The sequence below is a fragment of the Peromyscus leucopus genome, chromosome 7, assembly GCF_004664715.2.
Source record: "Peromyscus leucopus breed LL Stock chromosome 7, UCI_PerLeu_2.1, whole genome shotgun sequence".
NCBI classification, from domain to species: Eukaryota; Metazoa; Chordata; class Mammalia; order Rodentia; family Cricetidae; genus Peromyscus; species Peromyscus leucopus.
In genome coordinates, this window is record NC_051069.1 from 9,395,325 (window position 1) to 9,412,050 (window position 16,726).

General features: G+C 39.6%; 1 protein-coding gene, 1 long non-coding RNA gene and 1 other non-coding gene across 5 annotated transcripts in view; 1 reads left to right on the forward strand and 2 right to left on the reverse strand.

Moving 5' to 3' along the window:
• Positions 1 to 16,726, forward strand: part of Iqch (IQ motif containing H) — a 182,313-nt gene that overhangs the window by 156,928 nt on the left and 8,659 nt on the right. For all 3 annotated transcript variants that reach the window (XM_028867008.2, XM_037207417.1, XM_037207418.1), the window contains one exon: positions 3,927 to 4,049. In XM_028867008.2, coding sequence (XP_028722841.1) covers positions 3,927 to 4,049 — 123 coding nt within the window. The remainder of the gene's footprint in view (positions 1 to 3,926; positions 4,050 to 16,726) is intronic.
• The window catches only part of LOC114691583, an 80,942-nt gene that overhangs the window by 27,140 nt on the left and 37,076 nt on the right, over positions 1 to 16,726 (reverse strand). The gene's annotated exons all lie outside the window — the stretch shown is intronic.
• Positions 6,109 to 6,243, reverse strand: LOC114692041. The gene has a single exon (XR_003734323.1). It is a non-coding gene; the product is annotated as a U4 spliceosomal RNA (small nuclear RNA).

Sequence of the window (16,726 nt, forward strand, 5' to 3'; positions counted from 1 at the left end):
AGGTCATATCTAAGACTTTATCAGTCATCACTTAGCTATATCAATTAACACTCAGCAAGAATTCAGAAGATCTTTCATCCAACACATGAAGCACGGAGAAAACTGGGATAAGTGGCCAAGAGCTCCAGGTTTATAAAGGGCAGTTCCTGGCTCTGCCACAGAGCTCAGGGTGAGGGCAGCATCCCAGTGCACTAAGCCTTATCCACATGCGCTTCACTAAGATAATCACATGAACCTGTTCATAACCCGAGATATTAGTCAGGAACAATTATGTTCATTTTCAGATATGAAAAGTTGTGTTAAGAGAAGGTAAGCATATGTTAAAGATTACTTAGCAAACAAATGGGGAAGTCAAGGTTTAATGTACAGGCTGTCAAACTTGAAACCTGTGTTTTCCCAGCCTTGCACTGGCCAAAGGGCAAGCCATGTCCCTGGGACTAGGCTGCTTTTCAGTGTGTATTACCCACTGTCTCAGTGACATAGGATGGGCTGGGTGAGCATGGAGGATCTGTAGATTTTTTAAAGGAGGCAGGAGTAGACATAGCACTGGTTTCCTAGGCAGCACAGATGTCTAAACAAGTAACAGAGAGTATGGAAAAGATCAAGTCACTTAAAAGAGTGAGCCATCTTTTTCTAAAAATCAGCAGTTTTTATACTAAAACATAAATAAATACACATTTTCACAAAGCAAATCCACAAGGCCATCTACAGGTGCCATTAGAGTGGCTGCTCCAGAGTTCTCAAGTAAGATGATGATGGCCTGGCAGGGCCAGGGGGCTCATTAAACATACATGGAACTTGGTCAGGCCTTAAAAACTAGAGTAGTTCCTGGGTAGAAAGGAAGGGAAGACCTCCATTGGTGGAGGGGAGATTATCTATAAAGACCTGTGGTCTCTTAGAAGATGGCAAATACTTAGAAGAGGGAGGGTAACTAGAGAAGTTCACTGAGACTCTGGAAGAGTCTGCCCACTAAGCTAGGCTCTGGATTCAGCTTAAAGGCAAAGAAACGACCCTGAGGACTCCTGAGTAGGAGCAACCTGGAAAAACAATAAATCTTGTGGTGATGGTCAGAATCCCAGGAGACAAGTGGTATCAGTAGAGGAAGGAACAGCCTAGAAATTTATATTTGTTTATGGTCTGAAATCCTTTCAAAGGAATAGTGACAAAATCGTAAGTACTATTTATCAGATTTAGATGTTAAATGAATTCAGGATCACACAGATAGTCGATGGCCTCACAGGTTTTGAATCACAGCCTTCTTGATTCCATATGCCCTTTGTTTAAGGAATTCTGCTTGTATCCTCACCTCCAGAACTCCTAGACAATAAAGTTATAGACTAAGAAGTTGACAATAATGGAAAAGAAGCAGCAGCTAAGAGGCATATCAAACATCCTGACTCTTTTCCGATTCTTCATGCATTTTAAGCTTAGGACTGAGCAAGGGGAAAAACAGTTTGTTTTCACTGAGAAGTGGCCTCAGGGTGGCCCCGTCTTACTGACATCCAGAAGTCATATTCTGCTGGGCCAAGAGCTCTTCTCTTCTGTTGAGCTTTATGACCAAGTACCACAGTATGGAGGGTACTCTACCTACCAGGTACTCCCCTGCCTCTCTCACTGACTGTGGCATAATCTTTGTTGTGCTTTTTTATACTAAGGTAGCATAAAACAAGTGTAGAAGACAAATATAAACTTGGATGGGATTATCATGTGAATTCATGGCAATTATCATACAATTACATGCTCAGTAGCCACCGTGGAATTCCAATGGATGTTGCAGTTCACATCCACTCGCAAAGGCTCAGGCTTTTGGGCCTTCACTATGAAGGCAGGTACATGGTCCTGTCTAGCATGGTAGAGTCTAGGCAGCTGAGTCAGAGCTTCTCTTAGATGGCTCTTGTCACCAAAATATTTGCAACATGGTGGTTATAGACAGTAGTTATGTACTACTGCACAATAAACAAGAAAAAGTAACCTAAGAAAGAACTTTGAAAGTTTTTACCACAAAGAAATGATAAGTGTTTAAAGAGAAAAATACTTATCTGATTTAAATATTGTGAATGCATATGTGTATCAAACATTAAATGGTACCCCCACTGATAGGGAAAATGTTTGTCTTTGTGTCTCTGTTAAAAATAAAAATGTCCTAGTAGGTACAGATGGGACAATCCTAATGGCAATACATGACTCAAGACACATTATTATGCAAGGGCCTAACATTTGTATAGACATGATCTGAACTCTGCCTAAATGTAGGAAGAGTATCCTTAACACAGGAAGAAAGAAGAGTAAAGCTATCTATTCTCTGATGGCACTCAATCAGCTCAGCTCCCACACAGCTTCTTAGACAGAGCCTGATGTCTGCCTACAGATCTCCAGGTACCCCAAAGCCAGCTGTGTGCCAGCCCATTTTTTTTTTTTTACTTCTGTTTCAAGTTACTGTGGAAGTCCAAGCACCTGTGGCCACTAAGTTCAAGACCTGGGCCAAGAACATTCATCTTTTATAACTCTAAAGTTGATCATGGTTCTGTATGCAGGTCTCCAAACTTCCAATTATCACACAGAAGCAACTGATTGTCCAAGGCAAATATATAATGTTACAAATGCTGTGCTACAAAGCTGCTTAGCTTCTAATACTTTAATTTGTGCAGTTAAATTTTAAATATTTTAGGAACTATATAAGTAAAGTTCTCTGGGCCTACTATAGCCAGTCTCTGGGGTAGGTCCAATTAATAGGTATGAAGAATAAAATGAAAGGCATGAAGAGCAGAAGGGCTACGTAGGAAAAGGAAAGAGATCATCAGGGGAGAGAGGGACAAGAGGGAGTAATAGGTGACTATAATCGAAATCCATTGTGTACATGTGTGAAAATGCCATAATGAAACCTGTTTGTAAGTATAATTAATATCTACTAATAAAATCTTTAAAAATAGCAGTTTCCCAACTGAAAATGCAATTAGTTCCAAATTGGCTACCTTGAAGAGGGGCTTTTAGTTAACCCTAAAGTGGCTTACTTCTATAAAGTACAGTATGGGAAGGAAGACTGCTATTTCTAGCACCATTGATAATATGTCATGTTGATACTGTGTTCGTCAGCGTTGAGATAATAAGACAGGGGTTTTAGTTAGCTTATAGTCTGGAGGTTCCACTTTATGGTGGACTAGCCCATTTATTACTTTGGACCTCTGGTTGGGGGGATGGACTGCAATACTAGAAAATGCGTGGTGAAATAAAACCACTTACATGATGAGCCAAGAAGTCAAAGATAAACTAAAAAGCCAACATTCTGACAATCCCTTTTGAGGGCATGTCTCCAACCAATGACCTAAGGATCTTCCACAGGATCCTACCTCCTCATGGTTGCACCATCCTTTAACATGAGACCTTAGGAAATAGCACCCAAAGTACAATAGCATACCCTTGAAATGAGGTGATGCAGACTGGTTTATATGTGTGGCCTTTCTCTCTCACACTACTCCAGTACAATCATGAGAAAAACATCAGAAAAAAAAGCAAATCAATGGGGTTTTATGAACTAGCTAACCAGTATACCTCAAAACTGTCAAGTTCATCAAAAAACATGGGAATCTGAAAAACTGTGAAAGACCTGAGGAACATAAGGAAATAATGACTGAGGATACTATGACACTAAATATAAGATGAGATCCTGGAACAGGAAAGAGAAAGTAGGGGAAAACTAATGAAATTCAAATCAAGTATGAACTTAGATAGATAATAGTAATATAGCAGTTTGGTTCTCTAGTTATTATAAATGTTCCAAAGCAACGTAAGATAGTAACAGCAGTGCAACTGTGGTGGAATAAACATGTCTGTGTTATCTGGTAACTTTTCTGCAAATCTATAACTATAAAGTTAAAATTTGATTTGAAAGTTTTTAAGAGTCTAACTTTCAGTTGTGACTTTTCTAGTCACCGGAAACCAGTCGCTTTGCAGTGATGACTACCCAGCTGAAGCACGACAATCTCTCCCTAGTCTTCTATTACGTTTTTCTCCAGATGTGTAAGGCCCATGGCATTGGCTATGACCTTGAGGTATGAGGGGTTATAGTTCATCGGGGCTGGACCAGTCAGGTATGTACGGGATCTAGATGGCCGATAAACTGCTGCCCGTTCAAACAGGTGTTTTTTAAGATTAGGTGGGTGTGTTCAGAGAAGGTTAAGCATTGTACAGGGCAGGCACCTGCACAACAGCAGCTCCACAGGGGGTAGCACTTAGTGCTGGAAAGTTCCCTTCCTCTCTGGATTTGCACAGCCACATCATAGAGCAATAGCCCTGGTTACCAGATTTAGGATTACCCTGGGGGCATCTCTTGATCCTGCAGAAGGCACGTCCTGAGCCTCCAGAGCCTGCCTACTACTAGGAATATCCTCTTGGTCTTCTCAGACAAATAGAACAGATAGCACTGACAGAGTGGCTTCCACAGCAAGAATTTGTTTTCTCACAATTGGAGGGTAAGGTCCAAAATCAAGCCACTGGTAGATTTGGCTCCTGGTAAGGGAACCTATTTATTTGCTTGTAGACCACCATCTTCTTCTTGTTTCTTTAAAACACACACACACACACACACACACACACACACACACACACACACACGAAGTGATGTCTTTTATATAAGGACACTAATTTTAAAGGATCAGGGTCTACTCTTCAGAGTCATTTTACTTAGTGACCTCCTTAAAGGCCCTGTTTCCAGTATTGTATTTTTAACCCTTAAACATAAGTGTTTTAGGGTTAAAAATACAATTGGGGAACAATAAAATGAAGCCTTTATCATTCTGCTGCTTACATGTGATGGTATCTTTCAGGAATAATGAGCTCTGATTACTTTGTTGTTTGATTTTTCAAGACAGGGTTTCTCTGTGTAGTTGTGGAGCCTGTCCTGGATCTCACTCGGTAGACCAGGCTGGGCTCAAACTCACAGAGATCCTCCTGGCTCTACCTCCCAAGTGCTAGGATTAAAGTAATGCACCACCACCGCCCGGCTGAGTTCTGATTACTTTGTAAAGAGAGAGGTAGTACCCCATTTTTGTCCCTGTGCAGGTGCTCCATCAAAATGTAGCTTCATGGAGCATGTGAAATACAGAGTCTTATTCCTAAACCAGGACATCCAGTTTGTGTCCAGAAACTCATGCTACTCTGTAAAAATAATTTCCTATTTTTCCATTTGGACACATATTTTCACATCTCTGGCACTCCAAGATGCCCTAAGACTCTACATGACCAGTGCTGACCTGACAAACCCAACCCCACATCACATCAATGGTACACAAATAAATTCATGGCCCACATTAAATATAATGATATGACAATTATACAGTTGCAACTTAATTGAATTTTTGATTTGTAGAGATACAACTCAATATCTATTAATTTTAGGCAAGCAGTCTGCCACTGAGCCACATTCACAGGTCTAATGTCTATGAATTTTCAGTTTTCCTACTTCAAAACCAATATTGTTTTTCAAGAGTCAGCTTTTTATGGGCCCCTCAAAGTCATTCAGACCTTAAGCACAGTACCAACTGTGAACAGAATGTCCTGGGTGACAGTTGGCAACCCCAGTAAGCTGCCAGAGCACTGTCAAGATCATGAGACCTTTTGGCTGGCTTGATCTGTCCTGGTGCAGAGGTATATAATGAAGCTCATATTGCTTTGCAAATTACATTCAAGCTGATGCAATGCAGAAACAACAAAAATGCCAGAATAAACTAACTTACTTGAAATTGATACATCTACTGCACACAATTCCTTCAGAATTCCATAGATTTTAGTCCCAAACTGATGGGACTGAAATAGTCCCATGTACCACAAGGTAGCTAATCTATTCGTTTTATTTTTCTAAAGTATCAAAACAGGATACATTCTGTGAATTAGCATATTTGGCAGTCTCAAAGAAGCCCAAACAAAACATATTTTATCACATTCTACTACCTGAAATGTATTTATTCTTGAGCTCAAGGCTTTGCACTTGACTGGAGTTATAATACTTTTGAGAAAAGTAAAGCCCAGAACTCAAGGAGTTATTTACATCTTTGTTTCTTGAGCGATTGGACACACTTATTTTTCTTCTTTCTTTTTTTTTTTTCAATTTTATCTCTATAGAGACTGTCAAAAATTGCCAATGCTGAGTGTATTACAAGTTATCACAGCAGGTATTGGGGAAAGTTTTTAGTTAGCAATAATTGTGCCCAGGATAAACCTCATTGGCTATGATACTGCAACTAAGATCAGTATTGTAATAAGAGGATTGTCGTGGTCCAGGGGGCAAGTACATGGTGCAGAGGAAGCAGATCAGTGAGGGTCAGGAGCCTTGCTATGGAAGCTACAGGAAGAATGGACAGAGAGGCATCACAGACAGCCATCACAGTTCCACAGGCACACCTGCAGGTTTACTCATATTCAAAGATGAAAGATACAAAGATAAAGAAAAATACAGATTAGGGGCAACAGAGTAATGGAACAACACAAAGAAGAAAAACAGAATCAGAAGCAAAGGAGAGATAAAACCCAGATATTAGAAGAACCCATTTGAAGAGAGCAGAGAGGATAACCAGAAGCAAAGCAAAGAAATACATATAAATAAACATATATTTATATATACATAAATATACATAGATACATATCACATAAATCATACACACACATATGGATTAGGAGCAATATGCACAGTGTGTGTGTGTGTGAGAGAGAGAAACAGAGACAGAGACAGAGAGACAGACAGAGAGAGAGACACAGAGAGAGAGAGGCTGAAGTGATAACCATTGCTTGACTTTTCCTGAGATGGGCTCTCATATGTCTTGACTGTAAAAACTGATTTAGAAATCTGTCCCTAGTGAGAACTTCACACCACCACTCCTCTTCTTTTCCTCCCCTTCCCTTTCTCTTCTTCCCCCTCCCCCTTTCTCCCTCTTTTCCTGCATCATCTTCTTTTGGTTTGCTGAGACAAGATCCTACTCTGAAGCTTGGGCTGGTTTTTAATTCCTGGCAACCTTCCCTTGTCAACTGCTCAATTCCTGGGATTGCAGGCATTCTTCATCCTCCTGCTCTCCTTCCTGTCTGATGGACTCCTCTCAGGGAGGGAGATGATGGCCAGCATTTTAGAGCACTTTCTGTTTGCTGGCCACTGGGCTGAGCACCTGCACTTCACCGTCACATTTATTCTTCATACCCAAGCTGGCAGGAGGTGCTGTCTCTATCACAGGGAATGAATATTACCAAGAATGTTATGGAACTGGTATTTGAACCCATAACTGTACACAGCTTTCTCCCATGTGTGCCTTTTTCCTCTTAAGAACTGCTTCACTTTAACTAAAATATGATTGGCAGCCTAATGAAAGAGTTCTGAGATCCATTTGAAAAGTGTCTCAGTACCTCTCACTCAGCTGAAGCAGCAGCACCTTCCATGCACAGCCCCTATGACCGCCTCCACCTCACAGAAGCGGGGAGTACGTTTAAGATGGACTTCCCTAAGATTTCATTCTCTCTTTCAATTATACTAAGAATGAAAAGGAAACCATTTACCTAATTCAAGTGTAACCTCTGCGACCTGACTTTACTTTGGGTTGAATTTAAAGTGGGTGCTTTTTCCAGGAAAAGCAAGCAAAATAACAATATATTATTGTTGATGCTACCAATGGAAGAATCTTCTAATGTCCTCTTTCAATTTGGTTTTATTCCCTTTATTATCACAGAAGTTCAGTGGGTTTTTTTTTTTTCAAAATTGAGTGTGGGCAGTGTCAGATTACCCTATGAGCTTATTTTTTCTTGATGAATGTTAGAGAGATGCATTGCTGAGTTTGTAAGTAACTTGGTGGGTCTCATTCCTGTATTTCTGTAATGCTGCTGAATGCCCCCACTGGTTTCTTAATGAAATAAAATTGTAATGCAAGCCATATGAAGAAAGGCATTATGTTTACCCTCTGCAACAGTGTGAAGGGAGCTGGCATCACTCATACATAGGCAGTGTGCCACAGTCTTAAATAGCCCCACAACCAGCAACAATCATTTTTGGAGGCCTAGATATTGCCATGGTGGGAAATATTAGCATTGTTTACAAATACTCTGTTTCTCTGCTTTCCAGGTACTTAACAGAACTATACTTCCTCAGAGCTCCCCCAAAGTTGGGCATGACCATGTAAATTGTTTTGGCCAATGAGATATGAACAGAAGTGAGATATGTCCTATTTATGTAGAACATCTGAGTTGTGATACCCTCTTTCTTACCTTGGGAAAACATGGGAGCTCATTCCAACAGCTTACTGCAACAGTCTGGTGTCTGGGGGTATCAACAGTGACTGGAGACACATGCTATCCATATGGAATAAGAACATGAGCAAGAACTGCAGCTTCTGTTGTTATAAACAACTAGCAACTGTTTTTCAAATATGGAAGCATAGCTAGCTTACCTGGTTGGCACAGAAATTAGTATCAAAACAAATGTGTTCCCAAACAAAACCTACAAGTTTGATACTGACTTGATAATAGGCAGTGGGTGACATGGAAGCTGTTCATGGGAATTGGCCATCTCAACAATCATATTGTGAAGTGATGAAATATTTAGCAAAATTGGCACCTATAACAACTTAGAAGACCTAATATGGCCACAGTATTAGCAAAGCAGTTAGAAAATACAATGCTTTTTTTTTTGTATGTTGACCATTGTTGACTGCTTTGTCAAAGAATATAAAGTCTGTGAACCTCTAAATGTATCAGGCAATATATAGCAAAAATAAAAATAAACAGATTCTAGAAAGTAGGAACTTGGGAAAACTGGAAAAACTAAGCTGAGTTTAAACTTCAAAAAGGAAATATAAAAGTAGACTGAAAGAAGCTGGCAAGCTGGCTCCACAGGTGCGTGCTACACATGCCTGATAACCTGAACCCATGTGATTGTGGACAGAGACAACCAATACCACAGAGTTGTCCTTGCACCTCCACACATGCACAATAGCACATGAGCTTGTGTGCACACACAAAAAAGTCAAACTCAGCCTTGTAATAAGGATCAAATTAAAGTTACAAGTACAACCAACTACTAAAACCTCTGGATGGACCTCAGAGTAAGGATCACAGCATCTAGCAAATGTTTTAATATAGAAAGATCAGCTCAAGAAAAAAAAAAAAAAAAAAAGATCAGCTCAAGAAAACCAGACAAAGGCTATCGCTCTCCTACTGAAGCCTGACAGGCTTAAGACACCTACACTTAAGAGAATGAGGGGCCCAGAAACAAGAAAACAAAGAAATAAAGAAAACCTCATAGGGAACTACAGATGCAGTCATTGTAGCCGACTGGAATTAAAGTTGCACGTGTGTTTTGGGTTTGTGTGTGTGTGCACCAGTGGGTGCCAGTGCACGTGTACATGGCCCACTTGTGGAGTCGGTGCTCAGGCATCTTCTACTTCTTTTTGTTTGAGACTGAGTCACTTGTTAGCCTGGGACTTTGCCACATACTCCAGGCTAACTACCTGCCTGTGAGCTTCCAGGGATCCTCTTATCTCTGCCTCCCATTTCCCAGTGCTTGGATTACAGGCACACACCCAGCTTTTTAATGGGGCCCTGAGGATCCAAACTCAGGTCTTCATAGTTGTGAGACAATTCTTTACAAATTGAACAATCTCCCTAGCCTGTAGTAAAACATTTTGAGGACTTCAACAATTAAAAGAAACATTAATCTGCACTGAAGGAGGCTCTACCTGTTTAAGACTTAAAACAACCTTTGGGTCCCAGCTCTCAATAGGTAGTAAGTGGTAGAAAGTCTTCGAAGGTCTAAGGAAAGCATAATCTCTAATGTCTACTTCAGATATGGCCAAGGACTATTATGGAAAGAATAATCAGAAGGCAGAACCAAGGACCACACAAAAGAAAAAAAAAAAGAAAAAAAAACAGCATTTACAAGAGTCCCCTTAAGTTCATGGAAACTCCCTGCTAGAGAATATTTCCCACACACACTGTGGAAGTTCAGAACCCCTACAGATTATCTTCCATTTATATCATTCTTTTCCCTTCCAAATAGAAGTAATTATAGTGGTGGCCTTTATCCCCAGGGTTTGAGTGGTGAAAGTTGAACAGATAATTATTTTCTCCTTTTTAGCATGTATCTTTCCATATCAAGAGAACCAGACCTAGATCTGGAGACACATGGGTTACCCATAATCACGTGTGACATTACTCTAAAGCATTGTGTACTGTGTAAAATATGTTCAGATATTTTGTTTCATCCTTGCCATAACTTTAAAAGTAAACATTATTGCTTTGACTTTGTAGATGAGAAAGCTGGGACTTAATAATGAACTGCTTTGCAAGTCTACATAGCAAAATCTTGTTTTTATGTGCTTTCCAGTAACTAGTCTGAAAGTATATAAGAGCAAATTAATTATTTTAAAAGAAAGACTAAGATATAAACAAATTTAAAAAGTTAATTTAAGTTATCCCCTAGGGAAACAGGGCTGAGTAAAACAGAAACAAGGAATCTGATGGCCAGGAGCAACACTTGGGAGAGCACTTTCCAGGGAGTAAGACCAGGCCATGGAACTAGAGTGGAATTGTCTACACTGAAGTCACTCTGATGCACTGCCCTCACATCTCTCACAAGTGAAACCAAATACTTACTTTATGAATAGTAAAGACAAACAACTTTGAGTAAGCCTTTGGATGAAAGCTGAAAAAAATTCCTAGTTAACTGTCCTAGAGAGATAATTACAAATGTATTGCCATGCCTAGAGATTTCATTCTATCTATGACAAGGTATTTTGTAGTCAACTTAGTCACCAAAAATTAATTGTAAAACTTGGACAAATACCTATAGAACAACTTTTTGAAAACAGTTGCAGTTGAAGCAACCAATCAATCAATACATGAAGAACTATGGTCCTTAAGAATAGGACTGTCAAATTTACCCTTGTTTTTTGTTTGTTTGTTTTAGGTTGTGTTGTTTTGTCTTGCTTTGCTTTGAAAACAAAAGATCCAAACAGAAATAACAATCTTACTGGTCTAAGGAGAGAAAACGGTAACTTCAGAATAGCCAAAGAGTTTAGGACTTCAGAGTCTAAACTCCTAGTGCAAAGATAACCACAAAGAAGAAGCTAACACCCTGTGTTCAGGTGCCATTTAAATCATGGGAAGATGCTACCTTGTGGAAGAATAGCTCAAGACTCCAGAAACCTAATACAATGAGTAGCTGGAAGGCTAAAGACCTGGCAAGGACTTCAAAAACCATGTGATACTGGGGATTAAAGTTCCCAAGCTGCTAAGCTGGGAGGATCCTCATAAACACCCCAAGCTTTCAGGTGGAACTTCAAAAAGAGCACGAGAAGAGGGGCATTTGCGCCTATGGTAAAAGACCAAACACAAGGAGGATGGGAAAACTGCATTCTAAACTCTGCCCTTGGTATATGCAGATGAACTGCCATTCTCTGACAAAAACAAACTAGGATCTACCATGCTGAACAATAACACCATCTAGGGCAGTCGTTCTCAACCTTCCTAGTGCTGCGACCCTGAATACCTCATGTTGTGGTGACCGCCCCGCAACCACAGAGCTACTTTCACTGCTACTCCATAACTGCAGTTTTGATACCATTATGAATCATAATGTAAATATTTTTGGAGATAGAGGTTTGCCACAGGGGCACCATGACCCACAGATTGAGAACTGCTGATACAGAGCCTTTGCAGTTTTTTAAGTTACTAAACTCCAATAAAAATCATAAAATGTACTAAAAGGACAGGACCAAAGAATTGAAAGGAAATAGAAAAACAAAGTCCACAAGAGATCCAATATTTAGGTTATCAGACTGAAACTCTAAAATAACTATGATTAATATTCAAGAAAATAAGAGGATATGTTTTTAGACTAACAAGGTAATTTCACAGAAGCCCTGAATCTGCTTTTTAGAAGTCAAGTAAAAATTACAGAACTAAAAACTGTCACAAAAGTTGACCCTAGTAATTTTATACAGTAATGTAATAGGAAAAATAACACAGTAAAAATGATTATTGAACTAGAAAACAGGCCATGGGAAATATTCAAAATTACAGAGAAAAAAATAATGGCCACACAGAAACAGACTGGAGATATGTGGAAAGTGAAACAAAACAAACCATAAAAAGTAACATGCATGCAACTAGTGTCTCAAGAGATGAGGAAACTTGAAATATATACCGACAAAAACTTTCCAACAGTGGTGAGTCATATAGAATTTCACATTCCACAAGTACTGCAAATAATAGGCAAGGTACATTTAAAGACAGCCACACCTTGAAACTTCATGCAGTTTTGAAGATTAAAAGAAAGATAAAATCTTAAAAGTAGATAAAAACACAATAGCCCATCAACTGTCTGATCATTGGTCCAGTGGGACTGATGGCTTTTCAATAGGACCTATGGACGTGCACAATGATTAAATCATACTTTAAACTATGGAAGAAAAGTTCTGCTGCCTATGGATTTAATTCCCAGAAAAGGAGGTTAAAAATCAATAAATAGACCAAGGATATGGTCATTTTTGGAGAAAGCCCCAGGAGCAGCTAAGAAAGTACATTTTTTTGTGCTTGGGTAAAAATATCTGAATATGTTTGCTAGGCCTGTTTGATTTATGATGTTATTGAGCTCCAGGATTTCTCTGTTTAGTTTTTTCCTGAATGTCTATTGGCTGGAGTGAGTTATTGAAGTCACCCACTATCACTGTGTGAGGGTTAATATGTGGTTCCAGCTGTAGTAGTGTTTCTTTTATGAACTTGGGTGTCCTTGTGTTTGGTGCATAAATGTTTAGAATTACAATATCCTCTGGGTGGACTTTTCCTTTGATGAGTATGTATCATTGATGAGTATGTAATATCATTTCCAATCTTTTCTGATTAGTTTTGGTTTGAAGCCTATTTTGTTAGATATTAAAATGGTACAGCTGCCTGCTTCTTGGGTCTATTTCCTTGGAATGCCTTTTTCTATCCTTTTATTATGAGGTAATGTCTATCCTTGATGGTGAGGTATATTTCCTGAATGAAGCACAAAGATCCTTTTTCTAATCTGTTACTCTGTGTCCTTTTATTAGGGTAATTGAGACCATTGATATCGAGAGTTCTCAGTGAGCAGTTTTATTCATTCCTGTTATTTTGTTGTCGCCATGTGCCCCCCCCCCCACTTTTGGGTTACTGTTCTGGGATTATATTTATTCCTTGTGTCTTCTTGGGTGTGGTTAACCTCTTCAAACTGAAGGTTTCCTTCTAGTGCCTTCTGTAGAGCTGGATTGGTAGATTAAAAACTGCTAAAATGTGTTTTAATCATGGAATACTTTTCTTTCTTCCTTGATTGTGATTGATAGTTTTGCAGGGAATAGTAGTGTTGGCTAGCATCTGTGGTCTCTTATAGTTTGTAGAATGTCTGTATAGGTGTTCTGGTTGTCAGAGTCTCCATTGAGAAGTCAGATGTTATCTAATGGACCTACCTTTATACGATACTTGGTCTTTTTTCCTTGAAGCTTTTAATATTCTTTCTTTGTTCTGTACATTTAGTGTTTTGATAATTATGTATTATGGGGAATTTCTTTTCTGGTCCTGTCATTTTGGTATTCTGTATATTTCTTTTACCTTGATAGGTAACTCCTTTAGACTAGGGAAATTTTCTATGACACTGTTAAAAATATTTTCCATGCCTTTGAACTGAGTTTCTTCTCCTTCCTCTATCCTTATTATTCATAGATTTGGTCCTTTCATAGTGTCCCTGATTTCATAGTGTTCCTGGATGCTTTGTGCCTGGATTATTTTTTTGGGTTTAACATTTTTTTGACAGAGTTAACCATTTCTTTTACCTTGCTTCCAACACCTTGGACTATTTCTTCTATGTTTTGTAATCTGTTGGTGAGGCTTACCTCTAAGGGTTTTTGTTTGACATCCTACAATTTTCATTTCTAGTTTTATTTCAGCTTGGGTTTTCTTTAATGACTCTATCTCTCTGTTTTACTTTCATTATTTCACTCAACTGTTTGTGTTTTCACAGACTTCATTAAGGGATTTATTCACATTCTCTTTAAGGTCCTTGAATATATTCATAATTGCTATCTTGAAGTCCTTGTCTTGTGCTTCAGCAATATTGCACTTCTCAGGTCTACTGTAATAGGGTTAAAGACTTCTGGAGGAGGCATATTGTCTTGGCTGTTCATGTTTGTGGTTTTGGACTAGGATCTTTGCATCTGGACTTACGATGTTTAAGATGTTTCTTGATGCCAATATCTGGTCTTGTTGGGAGGATGTTCCATTCTTTGGTTGTTGCTGCCATCTCTGGATCTTAGAAAACTGTGGTGGCTATGGAGTCCTTGGTAGAGAGTGCTTCTATGACAGGCTGGTGAATGAGAGAAAGGAATGGAGATAGGCTAGAAAAGAAGGCCGAGAGGGCAAGAACTCAGATTGGTCCTTATATTTACTTCTAATTATGTATATGTATGTTTGGGCATGTTCCTGTGAGTGCAGTGATTTTGTGTCTGTGTGTGGGTTTGTTCTTGTGTGTGGGGGGCGTTATATTCCTGGTGCAAGTGCCCTCACAGGCCAGAGGATGGTCCTTGGATTCCCTGGAACTGGAGTTATAGTCAGTTGTGAGCTACCTGAAGTAAGTGCTGGTAACAGATCCAAGGTTTTTTTGCAAAAGCAGTGAGCACTCTTAACCACTAAGCCATCCATTTCTCAAATTCTGCACTAAACTTTTAAATGTTGAAGTCTTTAAAAACTACACTTAAATGTAAACTAAATGTGTCTTAGTTACTGTTGATCTGTGGATGCTTTCCTTTGTTGCATAAGCTTTCTTTTGCTTAGGACAAGATTCCTTAGGCATTTCTGTTTTATAAATTGGAAGCTTAGCTGGGTAGGGTCTTGCCCTGAGGGCACCATTCCCTTTATTCCATTCCTTCTCATCTCTTCCAGTACAAACCGAGGTTCTAACATTGAATTTCCTAGTGTTCTTTCTCTCCTTAAACTGTACACTTTGTATTTCTTTTTCCCTGCTTGCATTTTTAGTTGTAGATCTGCATAAGGGTAATCACTAATAACCACATGACACAGTCAATATTAGAATGTCTTGAAATCTCCTCTGCCAATGATATTACTCCAAAATGCTTCAATTTGGCCTCTAGCAGATTTCTTTTTGGACAGGGCAGAAAGAAAATGCCATGTTCTTTACCAAAACATCAAGAGAATGGTCTCTAGCCCAGTTGCTAACATTGTCCCCTCCTGAAACCTCTTAAGCTGGGCCTCCACAGTTCACATTACTCTCACCACTACTGTCTTCCAAGCTCTTATTAAGATAGCTATTAATCCCTATTTATAGCATTCAACCATTTTCCTAATCCTAAGTCCCAAAGTCCACATTCTTTCAACAATCCGCATGATCAGGCCTGTCACAACAATACACCACTTCCTGGTACCAACTTCTGTCTTAGTTACTTTTCTTTTGCTGTGAAGAGATCCCATGACCAAGGCAACACTTACAGAAAAAGGCATTTAAGCAGGTGCTTGCTTACAGAGGGTCAGTTCATAAGCATTGTGGTGGGGAGCATGGCAGTGGGCAGACATGGTGCTGGAAGCAGTAGCTGAGAGCTTATATCTGATCCACAAGCAGGAGGCAGAGAGAGAGAGAGAGAAGAGAGAGAGAGAGAGAGAGAGAGAGAGAGAGAGAGAGAATAGAGAAGGAAGAGAGAAGAAGGAGGGAGTGTGTATTGGCCTGATGTGGGCTTTTAAAACCTCAAATCCCATCCCCAGTAACATACCTCCTCCAACAAGGCCACACCTCTTAAACCTTCCCAAGTGGGAACCAAGCATTCAAACATGTGAGCCTAAGGGAACCATTCTTTTTCAAATCAGCAAAGACAGTATTTCAAGCCATCACTTACAGAGCTATAAAATGTCTTATAAAATCTATGTCATAAAGTATTAGGGTGTGCTATACTACATGTGATTTCCCACTGAAACTCAAATTCTTTTCTGTGTCTATATGTGTGCACATGTTCATGTATGTGCATGCAGGTACATGTACATGTGTGGGTATATGCTGTGGAGGCCAGAGGGACAACCTTGCCTATTATTCCCTAGCCTCTCACTAAACTGGAATTCACCAATTAGGCTAGGCTGGCTGGCCAGAAAACCCCAGGGATCGACTTGTCTCCATCTCCCAGTGCTAGGTGCTGGGTCATGTGTGCCCCTTCAACCAGCTTTTATAATGTGTGAGTTCTTGGTATCAAGCTCTGGTCCTCATGCATGTAAGGTAGACACTTAACCACTTGAGCTATCTCTTTCACCCTCAAATTCTTTTTCAAACACACACACACACACACACACACACACACACACACACCTTTTTCTTTTTTTTTTTTTTTTTTTTTTTTTTTTTTTTTTTTTTTTTCGAGACAGTTTCCTTGTACTTTGCGCTTTCTGAGCTCACTTGTACCAGGCTGGCCTCACCACAGAGATCCGCCTGGCTCTGCCTTCCGAGTGCTGGGATTAAAGGCGTGCGCCACCAACGCCCGGCCCTTTTTCTTTTTTATGGATTGCTCTTATAACAGTGGTTCTCAATTTTTGATTATCACCCAAGAAGGCCCTAAAAGGCAAAGTCCAAGGATTCTAAATTTCACTGATGCCCCTGAAGCTCATCTTAACAGGTGTAATAGATGATTCTGATGTAGGTGTTGTAAGGAATATACTAAATAAAACCACCACCCTAGAGCATACT